At 39.7% G+C, this 16,299-nt stretch overlaps 1 protein-coding gene across 3 annotated transcripts in view; it reads left to right on the plus strand.

Annotated features, from left to right (window-relative positions):
• RELN (reelin) overlaps window positions 1–16,299 on the plus strand; it is a 515,960-nt gene that overhangs the window by 201,127 nt on the left and 298,534 nt on the right. For all 3 annotated transcript variants that reach the window (XM_050782664.1, XM_050782662.1, XM_050782663.1), the window contains exon 4: window positions 8,467–8,537. In XM_050782664.1, the coding sequence (XP_050638621.1) occupies window positions 8,467–8,537 (71 nt within the window). The remainder of the gene's footprint in view (window positions 1–8,466; window positions 8,538–16,299) is intronic.

Consider the following 16,299-nt stretch of genomic DNA (forward strand, 5'->3'; position numbering starts at 1 on the left):
AACAATAAAAAGTCACTCACTCTTGGTAGACAGCACTGCTGCATTCAGTTTTAGAAATGTAGATGGCTTCACATGCTTACACCAGATCACTGTTAGCTGGGCTGGTCTGAGGATTTCACCTGTTACTAATGTAGGTGAGGGCTGTTGAGGAATTTTTCAGTCTGCATTTCTCATTTGGCTTAATTCATAAAGTTATTTTCTCCTGAAATAAATTACATATTCCTGGAAATTAAAGTTAATCCTAAATGTGAGTTGGGAAATTTTGACACATTTGACACCTTATTGGTGATCCTTCTTGATACATAAATCAGTCCAATCAGCATCCCCTTACTTTAAAACTTTGTGATAATTCTGAGAAATTTGTCCCTTTTTATTTTTACTAGACGAGCCATTCTTCTGCATAGGGACAAAATAAAATGTAGTTTAATCTGCTATCTTCCCTCCCCAGATTCACTTCGTTGGTGATTTATAAGAGATATATAACTCTGCCAAAGATAAATGTCTGCTTCTCTTTGGTATTACATATCCTACAACTACCAAGTGTTTTTCACCAAAATTATTACTCTTTATTTCAATGCAAAATCATTTAGTGATGTTATTGAAAACACTTTAAGTAAAAGAATTCACAGTACATGCGACTGAATACATACAATACCATGGATGAACAAATACTGTCAGATGAACATAAACCCTCCATCCATCTCCATTTCAGGAGTTTGCTGAATCACTTTGGAAGAAAGCTAAGTTACTATTAACCATTCATTGATTTGCCATACTTAAAAGATTTCATCTGTATGTTCCTTCTCTTGCTAATAAAAAGTATACTTTGATCACAAATCAAGGTTAAACCATCTATTTGGTAGCCTTTAAGGACACATAGACTTTGTGATTACTGGATAATGAACATTAATACTGAAATTTGTTGTTTTCAAGGAGATAAAGTATTTATACATTTGACAGAAAAAAAATTATGTGGCTTAGGAATAAAAGATGTAACTATAAAAACAGTTAGGTCAGTAAAGCTTTGAATAGCAAAAGCATTGTGAAAACATATGCAATCCTTTGCTTATTTTGCAATGACTTTGCCATAGTTGAAGTTGAGAGTTTAACAAAAATAATTACTCCTTGAAGTTATTCATTTCTCTTTTTTATGGGTTTTGAAGCATTTGAGTTTTTTTTCTTATTTTGATAAACATCAATATATATCCCCAAATTAGAATGCACTGTAAGTTTTATGCTTTTTAATCCCACCACGTTCAGAGGGCAAGGTGGGAGGATTGTTTGAGCCTAGGAGTTGAAGGTTAACCTGGGCAATATAGTGAGACCTTGTCTCAAAAAAAAAAGAAAAAAAAAGAAAAGAAAGTACTGTAATTTGCTGATATAAAGGGGTAAGAATTTTAAAGGGAAAATTGATTCCTTTGAAGATCAGATTTACCAAACTCAGATCAACTCTTTTTCCCTCATATTCCACATATTTAGTTACCTTTCCTGAAGGGTGGCTTGGCACAGGCATACTGAGTTACACAAGACTAACTTCAGATTGCTGATTAACGAATGCTCTTCCAGCTGTAAAATGGACAAGTCACTAACATACCAGACCTCATTGACAAAGCAGTAGAAAATGGAAAAAGTAGCCCACCCCTGGAGGTAAAGTGCATTGTCGTAGGTTTAACAATGAACCAAATGGTATGATTCTTTATGTTAATCTATGAGCAAATTGATTCATGAAATCAAGAAATAGTAATACACTTGGGAATTTTGGCATTATAGCAACTATGTTAAAATACTTTTGTATTCCTTCTTTGTAAACTGGATGTCAATACATGGTAAGCAAATTATGGAGTGATAAATATAAATCATATAAATATAAATCAAAAATATAAATAGCTCTGATTCCTTCATATATTCAAATCATTATGTCCGATGCCTTATGAGGGACAATTTCTTTTTAGCTACTGATTCCTATTCCAGAAGCTTGAAATCTGTTTAGGTTGAGAGACTCTAAGTATCTTAAGAGTGAATATTAATATATTGAAGTAATAGGTGTTATTCCAAGTTATCCCTGTCCTCAGATAGGGAGTCTGTTGCCTAGAGTGATTAAAGAAGTTGCCCCAAGTCATTAAGCTCATAAGTGGCACCTGTGTTCTGTCACTGGTCTTTCTCCTTGCAGAGACTATACCTCAGCACTGCATGGCAGCACAATGCACGCTTAATTCTTTTTCTTTTTTAATTTTTTTTTGAGACGGAGTCTCGCTTTGTCGCCCAGACTGGAGTGCAGTGGAGCGATTTCCTCTCACTGCAAGCTCCGCCTCCCAGGTTCACACCATTCTCCTGCCTCAGCCTCCCGAGTAGCTGGGACTACAGGCACCCACCACCATTGCCCGGCTAATTTTTTGTATTTTTTAGTAGAGACGGGGTTTCACCGTGTTAGCCAGGATGGTCTCCATCTCCTGACCTCGTGATCCGCCCACCTCGGCCTCCCCAAAGTGCTGAGATTACAGGCGTGAGCCACCGCACCCGGCCTGCACAGTTAATTCTTAAATGCTTTGGGTATGGCCTGGTGCGGTGGCTCATGCCTGTAATCCCAGCACTTTTGGAGGCCAAGGCGGGCGGATCACGAGGTCAGGAGACCTAGACCATCCTGGCTAACACGATGAAATCCTGTCTCTACTAAAAAAAATACAAAAATTAGCCGGACGTGTTGGCGGGCGCCTGTAGTCCCAACTACTCGGGAGGCTGAGACAGGAGAATGGCGACAACCCGGGAGGCTGAGCTTGCAGTCAGCCGAGATGGCGCCACTGCACCCCAGTCTGGGCTACAGAGCGAGACTCCATTTCAAAAAAAAAACAAAAAAAAAAAAAAAAAAAAAAAAAACCAGCTTTGGGCATACAGTTACTCTGTTGTTTAGTTAAGATGAAAATATCACAGGCTTTTAAAAAATCATAACAAATGCTTTTTCAAGCACTGAATATGATGATCATAATGAACTTTCTTCATTTTGGAGAATCTATAGAGCTTTTAAAATGATAAGTAATAACATAGGGGCTCTTGTTGGCAAGTTAGCCTTAGAGATCTGTGCATCTCCCAAGAAGAAGATAAGTGCTTATTAGAAACATGTTTAAGAAACTTGGTCTACTTTCCAAAACAGTGAACAATGAGGATATTTTCCAAACTCTTATGAAAAAATATTTCTAATTATGTAAAATTAAGTGCAAATAGTACCAACATAGTTAATAACACCATCAGCGTGCTGGACCTTCCCCCAGAGAGAGCTGTAAATTACATAAAATAACAATTCTGGAAATGAATCAGGCTTGTCACCATATTCCATAGCTCTGTATTCTTATTTTAAAAGGTATTGTGTGTTACAAATTGGAGGACCTGGTGGAATCTAAAAAAAGTTGGTCATATAGAAGTAAAGAGTAGAATGGGGATTACCAGGGGCTGGGTGGTTTGGGGAGTGGTTGGGGAGATGTTGGTCAAAAGATACAAAATTGCAGTTAGACAGGAGGGATAAGTTCAATATATCTCTTACACAACATGGTGACTATAGTATTGAACTCTTGAAAATGCTAAGAGAGTGGATGTGGATCTTACCACAGAAAGGATAACTATAGGAGGTAACGCATATGTGAATTAGCTAGATTTAATACACAGCTTTACATACAGTTTTATCTGTCAATGTAATTTTAAAAATTGGAGGACGTGACCTCTAGAGACTTAATTCTGAGTTACTGTGCTTTTAGCAATTTTGGAATATATAATATATATTTATATAGTAGAATATATATATTTCCATAGAAGATTTGAAATAAATGCTGTGATTCTGTGGGTAAACCACCATGAATTATTTGACAGCTCTAAATATGTTCAAATAGGCTTCCCATATTGACATTAATCACACCCTGAGGAGAGCAGTGTAGACGGCTCATGGGATAAAGCAAGGGAGCCTGTGTTATTGCTGGTCACTTGGGCTTCTGCTCTTTCTTTTCCCCAAGATAAGATGCCAATATGCAGACCTTTAAAAATACTAACCATGCATCTCCTATAGGGTAGGATCGTTTTAGATTAAAATGTTATCTGAGAGTTCTAAGGGTTTGGAAAGAAAATGATGCAAATGATGTTTATCTGTCAGCACATATGTGTGTGTTGGGTATCCACATATGTTCCAGGGTTTGGGCAGCAGCATGGCTGAGAACATCATCCAGTAATCTTATGGCTGTAGCATACAGGAAGATGCAAGAGGTCTTCATTAGAAGAAATATGACAAAGGGTAGAAAGGGCACTATAGTAAGCTGATAGAAGTCTAGGGGCTCCATCAATGGTAGACTGGATAAAGAAAACTTGGTACATATATACCATGGAATACTACGCAGCCATAAAAAAGAATGAGATCAGGTCCTTTGCAGGGATATGGATGGAGCTGGAGGCCATTATCCTTAGCAAACTAACCCAGGAACAGAAAATCAAATACCAAATGTTCTCACTGATAGGTGGGAGCTAAATGATGAGAACACATGGACACATAGAGAGGAACAACACACACTGGGGCCTATTGGAGGGTGGAGGGTGGGAGTAGGGAGAAGGTCAGGAAAAATAACTAATGGGTACTAGGCTTAATACCTGGGTAATGAAGTAATCTGTACAACAAACCCCAATGACACAAGTTTACCTGTGTAACAAACCTGCACATGTAACTTAAATGTTAAAACATTTTTTTAAAAAAGATTAATTAAAACCTATAAAATGGAAGGAAGTTTAAAATTGAACAAATACTATGTGCTAGGTGAAGACTAAATACATATGCAAATAAACATTTAATGGATCTTAGATTTTATATTAAATAATAAAAAGTTGAAAAGAATTTGAGGGGCTCACAGAACACTGCAGGAGAAGGGGTCAAGAGAGAGAAATGGTATTTTCAAAGACAAATTGCGAGGAGTTGCTGCCCAAGAGGCCAGACTTCCAATGGAAATGACAAGAAGTTTGTCCAAAAGGAGGTTAACTAAAACAGCTTTAGCCTGAAGGGTTGGAGTAGAGATCACAAGTCAGAGAAGACAATTCTTTAAAGATCAGGCCCTGGGCTGGGCATGGTCGTTCACACCTGTAATCCCAGCACTTTGGGAAGCTGAGGCAGGCCAATCTCGATCAAGAGATCAAGACCATCCTGGTCAACATGGTGAAATCCCGTTTCTACTAAAAATACAAAAATTAGCTGGGCATGGTGGCACGTGCCTGTAGTCCCAGCTACTCAGGAGGCTGAGGCAGGAGAATCGCTTGAACCCAGGAGGCGGAGGTTGCAGTGAGCCAGGATCGCGACACTGCACTCCAGCTTGGTGATGGAGAAAGACTCCGTCTCAACAGAAAGAAAGAAAGAAACAAGAAAATTGGGCCCTGAAAACAGGCTCTTCCTCTGAAAAGAGACTGAAAGCTACCATCATATTTTTGAACCAGGTTAATGAAATATTGCTGTAATGCTTAAAAGCAAAGACTCTACACTCAAACTGCCTTGGTTTTAATCCTGGCTTTACCACCAGTTGTGTGACATTTGTAAATCATGCAATAGTTCTGTGTCCCAGAAAAAATGGATAAGAATATCTACTTTGTAGGGACGTTGACAGGAATAATTGAGTTAATTTATGCAAAGCCCTACAACAGTGCCTAGGGGTAAATTTCAATTCATAATAGTTGTTAGAATAACAGTAGGTATATATACCAGCCACTGTTATTATTACTACTTCTACTTTTCCCAAGCAGGGTACCTCAGATAATGGCATTGAGCACATGGTATGCTGTGCTTCTCAAGCCAGCTTTTAATTGCTGAGCCCTTTCTTTAAACAAAATAAATTAATTAGAACATATAAAGCCTAGACAGTTTGGTTGAATTGGCTGGTGCCTGGAACACTGGCTGTTGCCCCTCCTTCTCTTGACTCTCATGGAGACCCCTAGGGCATCACTGTGGAACACATCTGGAAAACAGCTGATGCAAGGAAAAGGATCCAAGGCCTCGAATCAAAGACCTGAAATCACATCTTATCTGCCATTAATGGGCTGTGTAACCTCCAGTAGGTTAATATCCTCCCTGGCCTCATATTCCTGATCCATATACTGTAAGAATTAGACCAGTTTAGTGGTTTTCAAACTCTGCTCCCTTAAACCCTAAGAGTTCCAGAGAAGCACAACGGCAAGATTTGGGAAATAGGTAGTGCGGAGCCCCACAACTTCAAAAGCTGGGGCTCCTGTCTTTTAATCATTCGAATTCCGTATTTGTTTGAAGAATGAGTACCACTGCTAAAGACGTCTTGACTAGCTGATCTTCAAGGTTCCTTCAGGTTTAGTTACTCTATCATTATTCTTTAGAAATTTATGAGATGTATTTATTGAACCAAAGTAGCAGAAGTAAGAATATTAATGAAGGCAACAAATAATAAATCTGAGGAAACTCAGTAATGGGGAAAACAGTGTGGACTCCTCATGAGATGCTGTAAAGTGACTAAGAGATGTTGGTATATCTGATATTTAGAGAAAAGGTGAAACCTCTGTTACCTGGATCTTATTTTGATAATTTGGCTGATCGTGATCATGAGACATAGGCTGGCACAATGACAACTAGGCTTGTGGACCAAGAAGAAATATTATGATAGGAATATTTTATACTTACAACCAGAAGACAACTAAAACAAACAATTATTTAAACACTGCGTGTCGTAGGACTTTTCTTGGTGGTTAGTAATTTCAGAAAATGTGTCCCTTCCAAAGCAAATGTCACATTAAAATTCTAAGTTGGTGATCACTGTGTTGTTATTAGAAGTGTATGTAAACTCAGACGCTCTTGGCTTGATGGGTTTGAACAGTGTATTTAAGTAAAAAAGTTACAGTGTTCCCTCTGGTCATAAAATCTGTACTGATTAGTGAGCCTCTAGGCCATGTTTATGGCTTGGATTGGCCCTATATTTAGTTCTCCTCATTTTCAGCTTTCTGAAAGCAAAGGAAAACCTATAAACATATGTGAATATATAAAAAGAATGGTAGCATCTGTTTATGTGTAATTTTGATAATGATTAATATGCAACAACAAGGGCTGATACCCCTTATAGGCTTCACATATGGTGTGAGTTGAAGGCCACCCAATGATTTTTCTCTCGAATTATATCTCCCTTCCACCATTCAAAACTCTCACTATTGTGCCATTGTGTGTGTGTGTGTGTGTGTGTGTGTGAAGGTATAATACTTTCACTGCTGAAATATGTTAGCTTGAAGTGATATCACCCATTAACACTTCAACATGGATTAATTTATCAGATTACTTTCAGAGAGTTGGTTCCAGGGGTACTGACACTGGGGTCTACTTACAATTCAATCAGGATGGAATTCAGAAAGGTCTGCAGAAGAGAGGGGAAATATGCATCCACACATGGGCCACAGCGAGGAATGTTGGGAGCCAGGAAGTCCTACTGGGCCCAGCAAACAACAAGATGTTGACCAAAGGAAGGGCGCACGTATCAAGGGGGAATACATAGCCTAAACTTGGCCCTGTCGTGAGCTAGTACAGTGCCTTGTACATAATCCGTCTTCAGCAGATGATAGTTAAATTATTTTTGCCCTAGGATGGTTTTGGTTAAAACTAAAGTTAAGATTTCATGCTAATTATTTTGTTACTATAAAAGGTTTTGTGTATGGCTTATTTTCTAAAATCAAGTTTCTTAAAGAGACATGATTTTCTGTTTCAAATTTGTTTAATACATTTTGCGCCAGCAAGATTCTTTTTAAGGGAAAACCCTTCATATATAAAGCATAATTATTCCTTTAATAGGACATTTTTTATTATAGCCATTGAATAACACATCTGCTGCAAGGATGTTATTTTTTTTTCCATCAATCCATGTGCACAGCTCTGATTAGAAGAGGTAAAAGATACACATCGCCTTCAAATAGTGAATCTCCTTCATATGGTTTTATTTTGTTATGACAGATTTTATTATGAAAGCTTTGAATAGCCCTCTTTTTAAGAAAATACTTTTTAAAAATGTAATTCTCTGTCTCTATATGTTACAGTGACTATTGATTTCAGAAAAAAAGTACCTTAAGAGCATCTTTCTCCAGTATTAATATCAATATTGCTCCACAAAACATTTTATATCAAGGTCTCTTGAAGAAGAAATTTTAATAAGCCTCCTCTCCATCCTTTTTATTCTATAGGCTTTATTCACATCTGCTGTTTTCAGAACAAGCTCACAACTGTTACAATGTCTTTATATAGTAAAACCTGAAGACAGTCCTCAACCCAGGTGTCTTGGTTTAAGCTTTCACTCCGTTGTTATTTATATCACCGTTCTGATGTACTCATTAAAAATATCATATCCACACAATAAAGTTTAAGAGTAAGCTTTTTAAAAAAGTTTTAAAAATACATTTTCACCAGACATATTCCAAGATTTGAATTAACCCTTTCCTATTTGTTTCCAGGGCTACAGCAACACACCGGGGCCAGGTTATTTTCAAAGATGCTTTAGCCCAGCAGTTGTGTGAACAAGGAGGTAAGAGTCATATTTGATTTGTTTGTGTTACGTCCAAACTATTCATGATAGGTCCTATGTTCCATACCAAGTAAGCATTTCATTATGATAACTTAATCATAATGCTTTAAAAATTTAAGTATTGACCCTTCATATCACTAATAATTATTTATTTAGTAATTACTAACAAAGATCTATAGACTTCTGAAGATACTAAGTGTGAGCAAAAGAAAATTTATTTTCATAACTTTTTTCTAATGAATTACCTTTAGTTATTCTGGAAGTACAAATCTTAGTCGTAATTGTTAAATTCTACAGAATGCGTTTGCTTAATTTACCATTTAAATGTCTTGTCAGCTTTGTTGAAAATGTTTCTGATTATTGCTTTTAACATTTGATCATATTATACATGATTTTGTGTACAGTATCTATGGGTCTGTTTCAACTGCGTGCACTATTTCAGACTTGTGTGGCTAGACATTGTATCGATTTAGATTAAATTTTACATACTGTCAGATATGTATGACTGGGATGCACACACATGCACACACAAACACAACACAATGAAAAAGTTAAAACCAGGATCCACACTCCAATGCTCATTTGTTCCCCCTGTCCCTTGAGTTTCCACCCTACCTTGTGTTTCCATTATAGCATTTACCACTTCATAGAGAATTTTTCTCTGAAAAGGGGTGGGTGTTGCCCTAGACAGACTGAGCTTCTCAAGTATGGGGACTATGCCTTAAGGGGCTTTGGTTCCCCAGACGCTGACGTAGAGCTTACCATGTAAGTCATTCTAAAAATCTTCATAGATTGAATACAAGTTTGTCTCAGCCGTACATACATTCCTTGATTTCAGCATCTTGATAATGAAAACATTTGATGTTGGTCTTGGTAAATGTCATGCCATTTTCATTGTTTATTGTAAGTATAGTATTAATTTTTGTTTAAAATGACATTGGGGGGAATTTGTTAACTTTTAGAATTATAATATTGAATTTAAAGGAAATTTTTATTATCTCTCTGCTAAAGAATATCTAATGGGCTTTGGAGAGAAATGAGGAAAAATTATATCAGTTTTTGAAATACCTAAGAATATACCATTTATTATTAGTTATATATATCATAATATGACTTTATCTAAGTAACATGATGCTTAATGATTATTAATGGCAAAATCCTGATTATTTACACACATAGTTCTTGAATTATAAAACTTCATTCTAGTTATAGTATCAAACATACTATCAGTATTCCTGGGTTTAACAGATTTTTGTCCTGTGACTTTTGAGAATACAGATATTAAATTGTGCCTTTGTAGGTAGGCTCGAGAATTCGATCATAATACAAATCTTCTTCCAGACTATGAAACTGCTCACATTACTGCAAACATAGAGTACCACATAGCAGTGAGCATTAATATCCTGGAAAATTTATAGTGTCAGAAAAAGAAATGTCTAATTTTATTAACACTTACCATTGTCTACAAACTAATTTCTTTTAAGCCTTAAATTTTTTAGTCTTTTCTATTATAAACGAATTATTGGGGTTGGGAGGAGGCAAATTATTCTTTTCATTTAAAATGAAAAGAAAAAGCCAAGAAAAACTAATGGGAAAAACCTCTCAACCAGTGAGGAAAAGAAAAATGCCTTCTATAATAGTATTACACATGAGCATGATTTACACGATGGTAGGTGTGCATGTTATTAAAAATGCTGTACAGCCCAGGACCAGAAGAAAAACACTGAGCTTTTCAATAGCATCTAACTCATTGAAATTATATCAGTCTATCCAAGATAAAGTGAAAAATAATGCTAACAAGAGTGCAAGAGTGATGGCTTCCTACTGTCAGGAAATAATAAGGAAAATAATTAATGCTATAAACTATATATTTATTCTGGCCTTATCTATTTTTAATTAAAACATTAATTGTCTCCTCAAATAAAGTAACATTTTATCATGCAATCATTTTTATATATTGGATAAGGAATATCTAATATATTTATTAGAGGAAAAACAACTGCAGTCACCATACATCACAGCACCGTGCCTTTCCATTTTAACATGCTCAGTATATTTGTTGATTTTAATTAAACAATTCAAGCAAAGCGAACTTTTTCCTGTGGATCCTGAGGATATCTGTTATTACAAGACTGTACTGCTTGCTAAACATATTGAAAAAGTAAAAGGATTAGAAAATGTACTCGTTATGTCTTAGAGAGTCTGTAATCTTAATCCCTTTTCTTATAAAACATTAGTTGAAACTCTTTTTTTCTTTCTCTTTTTTTTTTGAGACAAAGTCTTGCTCTGTCACCCAGGCTGGAGTGCAGCGACGCAATCTTGGCTAACCACAACCTCCGCCTCCCGGGTTCAAACAATTCTCCTGCCTCAGCCTCCTGAGGAGCTGGGATTACAGGTGCATGCCCCTGCACCTGGCTAAATTTTGTATTTTTAGTAGAGACAGGGTTTCACCATGTTGGCCAGGCTAGTCTTGAACTCCTGACCTCAGGTAATCCGCCAGCCTCAGCCTCCCAAAGTGCTAGAATTACAAGCATGAGCCACCACGCCCGGCCGAAAGTCATTATTCTGCAAAACTGTATACAACACCTGCAAGACCTCTGTCCTAGCTCACAGTGCTAATATGGATATGAAAGTGAAAAGGACCCATTTCTTGTTCTTCAGGAACTCACAGGCTAAGATACAAATGACAGATCTATAGATCACAGAGGCAGCTAAGTTTGCTTGAAGGTGTTAGGAAAGGCATCCCAGGAAGTTAGACCTGAATGGCCAGTGACGTTTAAGAATAAAGGAGAGGAGGCCAGGCGCAGTGGCTCATGCCTGTAATCCCAGCACTTTGGGAAGCTGAGGCAGGCAGATCACTTGAAGTCAGGAGTTTGAGACCAGCCTGGCCAACACGGTGAAACCCTGTCTCTACTAAAAATACAAAAATTAGCTGGGCGTGGTGGCACGGGCCTGTAATCCCAGCTACTCGGGAGGCTGAGGTAGGAGAATGGCTTGAACCCGGGAGGCAGAGGTTGCAGTGAGCCGAGATCGTACCACTGTACTCCAGCCTGAGTGACAGTGAGACTCTGTCTCAAAAAAAAAAAAAAAAAAAAGGAAAAAGGGAGAGGAGAACCATCTATCTCCTCCTTCCCATTCTCATTGACCCACTTTACATCAGGGCCCAGCAGTGCCTCCTTTGGGAGCTGCCAAATATCCTCCTTCATGATTTTTCTGCTCCTATTTTCATGGTGCCTTTACAGAGCTGCTATAATGAGCTTTCTAAAATGGAAATATGCTGCTTTCATTTGCCTGCTTAAAACCTTTCACTATCTCAATTGGAAGCGATAGTTTATCTTCATAGTAAAATTCCTACTGCTTATCACACATGGAAGGAAAATCCCTTACAATCTGGCTTCAGTTTGTCTCTCCTACCTCATTTCTTGTCATCCTCTCATTTTTACCTTAAAACTCCCTGAATGCACCTCACTGTATCATCCTGGTGCTATCTGCACCCTATACTCTCCCAGTTTTCTTTGCCTGGGCTATCCTTTTACATTCTTTTGTTCTGTCTAACTCGGGCTGTCAGACCCTGCTTACGGTATTACTCCCTCCCTCTGGAGAAAACATCTCTGATTCCCTCCCTCTTCCTCTCAAGCCGGTCTAGACAGCCCTCATACATAACTCTCTACAGAATTCTCAAGGCACGTTAAGTAGGAACACTGTCAACACTGTTACGTGCAGACACCACTCCAAGCACTCTACAAACTCATCTAATCTTCACAGCAACCCTCTGAAAAAGAAACTATTATTATCTACACTTTGAAGATGAGGAAACAAAGGCATAAGGAGAGCAACTTACTTGTGCATGCATTCATTCATTTGACAACTGTTTATTGCATGTTGTCATAAGAACATCATCACAATGCCTTGTCTGCCACGAGATATATGCTCCTTGAGGATAAGGGCTGTGCTTTTTTAGTATGGAATCTCTAAAGCTTCTCACAATATCTGATGCACAGTATGTACCTCTTAAATGTTTGTCAAATGAATGAGCAAACAATTAAACTACAATAGTCTGATAGACAAGAAAGAGGAGGCTAGCCAGTAACTCATTACAGCTAAACCATGAGACCTGGAAAGGTAAGTGGAAAAGATCATGCAGGGCCTTCTGTTAATGCTCAGGGACTTAGGCGTTCTGCAGGCGATGGGAAGGAAGCAGGAGAATGATAGAACAAGTAAAGAAAACCTAATGGGGGTTGGGGGTGGAATGTGTTGCAGAGTTGTTGACAGATTAAAGGCAGATGATGGACAGCAGACAAGGGAAGACAGATTATTGTGAAACGAGAACTAAATGCTGGGCAGTTTAAAGTTGAGGCTTTGAAAAAACATGATCATTATACATTATATGTATTACTGTGATTAGATCTTGGAGGCCAGAAAGAAGGGGATATGTTAGAGAGACCTAGAGAAGGTATGGGGGTATGGGTGAGGACAGGGAGGAAATCTGGGGCTACTCTGTCACTTCTGGCCTTGGTGACGGGGTGGACATTGATGCCAGGAACAGAGAAGAAATGAAGAAAATGTTAGAGGTGTTTGGAAGAAAAGATAATCAATTGCACTTCCACATGTTGGCTGTGAGGGAGTTGCAGAGTTCTCCAGCAGCCTGCTGAGAAGGGGGCCTGTCACTGGCTGGAGCAGCCAGGGAGATTTGAAAGCCATCAGCCTATTGATGCTGGGGAGGCAATGCATTCATTAGGGAGATGATTGGAGCAGGGAGGAAGCAGCCAAGTGAGGAAGACCAGTGACTGAGCAGGGGTGGGAAGAAGAGGGAATTCTGGAGAAGAGGCAAGCCTCTGAGGTTGGGGGAACTGAGGGAAGAAATCTGAACATGGTAGAGATATCTAACAAGGACAAACAGAGGATGGAGGATAGAAAAGGACATTAAGATTTTACAATCAGAAGGTGATTGGCAATTTGGGCTGGACATGGTGGCTCACACCTGTAATCCCAGCACTTTGGGAGGCCGAGGCGGGCAGATCACCTGAGGTCAGGAGCTTGAGACCAACCTGGCCAACATAGTGAAACCTTACCTCTACTAAAAATACAAAAAAAAAAAAAAAAAAGCCAGCTGTGGTGGCAGGCGCCTGTAGTCCCAGCTACTCAAGAGGCTGAACACAAGAGAATCGCTTGAACCTGGGAGGCGGAGCTTGCAGTGAGCCTAGATTGCGCCACTACACTCCAAGCCTAGGCAACACAGCAAGACTCCACCTCAAAAAAAAACAAAAAAAAAAGTAGACGATTGGCAATTTGGCTGAAAATGAGGGTGGTTTTGGTGAGGTGAGACCACCTGAGGCAGCTTTGTAGCACAGAAAGCTTCTTGCTCAATCTTTGGAGTCAAGAGGTCAAGGGAAGACAGATTACTGTGACATGAGAAATAAATCCTGGGCAGTTTAAAATTGAGGCTTTGAAAAAATATCACTATACATTATATATGTGTGTGTGTGTGTGTATATATATATATATATATAGAGAGAGAGAGAGAGAGAGAACACGCTGTGGATCCAATGAATATGTACCGTTATTATTTGTCCATTAAAAAAAATTTTTTAAAAATAGGGAAAGAGAGAGGTAGGCACCCAGAGACAAAAGGATTATAGATTTTCTCTCTCTCCAGATCAGGGTGTGTTTATTATAGGCTTCCAGTGCCTTGCAGCCAAACACCACCAAGAACACGCCTGGTTGAAGTTGAATAGGTTAAACAGGTTGGTTTAGTGCTTGTTGCAGTGTGGGAGAAGGCAAACCATGGGGGAACCATGGGGCATCTCAAGAAGAGGATGTTACGAAAGGAATTGTTATTATAAGATTTGGGCTGGGCGGGGCGCGGTGGCTCATGCCTGTAATACCAACACTTTGGGAGGCCAAGGCAGGTGGATCACAAGGTCAGGAGATTAAGACCATCCTGGCTAACACAGTGAAACCCCATCTCTACTAAAAATACAAAAAAATTAGCTGGACATGATGGCACACGCCTATAGTCCCAGCTACTCAGGAGGCTGAGGTGGGAGAATCACTTGAACCCAGGAGGCGGAGATAGCAGTGAGCCGAAATCATGCCACTGCATTCCAGCCTAGGTGACGGAGTGAGACTCTGTGTAAAAAATAAAAATTAAAAAATTAAATTGAAAAGATTTGGGCTCTCTTTGGTGGTTAAGGTAGGGTTTAAGAAAGTGGAGCTGGCCGGGCGCGGTGGCTCAAGCCTGTAATCCCAGCACTTTGGGAGGCCGAGACGGGCAGATCACGAGGTCAGGAGATCGAGACCATCCTGGCTAACACAGTGAAACCCCGTCTCTACTAAAAAATACAAAAAAATAGCCGGGCGAGGTGGCGGGCGCCTGTAGTCCCAGCTACTCGGGAGGCTGAGGCAGGAGAATGGCGCAAACCCAGGAGGCAGAGCTTGCAGTGAGCTGAGATCCGGCCACTGCACTCCAGCCTGGGCGACAGAGTGAGACTCCGTCTCAAAAAAAAAAAAAAAAAAAGAAAGTGGAGCTTTGCTCTGGACTCGATGCTGTCTGGAAGTGGGAACAATTCTGTGGTTAGGTATCTCAATAAATCTACCCTAAGGGCAGACTAGAGCACGGCTACTGCTGTAATTGATAAAGCAGCAGCAGTCGCTCCTACGAGCCGGGAGAGAGGGTACTTGGCACCTTTGTGACTTGGACAGTGCTAAAGTTGTGTCTGTGTTGAGACAAGATTAAGAAATAGGTGTGTCTCTATCTTGATTCATCACGGTCACAGAGTAACCTTGTCTGAAGCTGATGTTCTGTGAAATTGTTTATGTTCAATAGGAGGACACCAAGGCCCAGCAGGGATTGCCAGGCCAGGTTCTGGATGTCAGAGGCTACTTTTTTCTCAATTGAGGCTGAGGAGAGAATGCTAGTGGACATGATTTACTTTTGGATTTTAGCCTTTACGAGGGCTTTGAAATCATAGAGAAGTGGATTGTCTTATTTGCGCTGCTATAACAGAGTGCCACAGACTCGGTAATTGATCAGGAACAGAAATGTATTTTCTCACAGTTCCAAAGGCTGGGAAGTTCAAAATCAAGGTGCTGGCAGGTTTGGTTGTCTGGTGAAGGCTGCTTGAAGCTTCTAAGATGGTGCTTTGATGATGTATCCTCTTAAGAGGAGGAATGCTGTGTCCTCACGTGGTGGAAGGCAAAGGGGCAAGCCAGTTGAGCGTGAAGCCTTCTTTATAAGGACCTTAATCCCATTCACAGGGGGAGTAACCCTTATGACCTAATCACAGCTTAAAGGCCCCACCTCTTACTACTGTCACGTTGGCAACACCTGAATTTTGGAGGGGACACATTCAAATCACAGTGTGGATTCAGGCTTTACTTGTATGACCTTACTTTCCAGAGTCCCTGGCGCAAAGCACAGATTCAGTACATCATAAAGGGAAGGGATTTTGCTGAAGCAAAATTTTATTCAAGGTTGGTTTGTATGAAATAAAAAGCATAAGTAGATCAGTGGGGTAAAATTATGAATGTTGGCCGGGCGCGGTGGCTCAAGCCTGTAATCCCAGCACTTTGGGAGGCCGAGGCGGGCGGATCACAAGGTCAGGAGATCGAGACCACAGTGAAACCCCGTCTCTACTAAAAATACAAAAAATTAGCCGGGCGCGGTGGCGGGCGCCTGTAGTCCTAGCTACTCAGCAGGCTGAGGCAGGAGAATGGCAGGAACCCAGGAGGCGGAGCTTGCAGTGAGCCGAATCACACCACT

This window comes from Macaca thibetana, chromosome 3, assembly GCF_024542745.1.
Source record: "Macaca thibetana thibetana isolate TM-01 chromosome 3, ASM2454274v1, whole genome shotgun sequence".
Taxonomy (NCBI): domain Eukaryota; kingdom Metazoa; phylum Chordata; class Mammalia; order Primates; family Cercopithecidae; genus Macaca; species Macaca thibetana.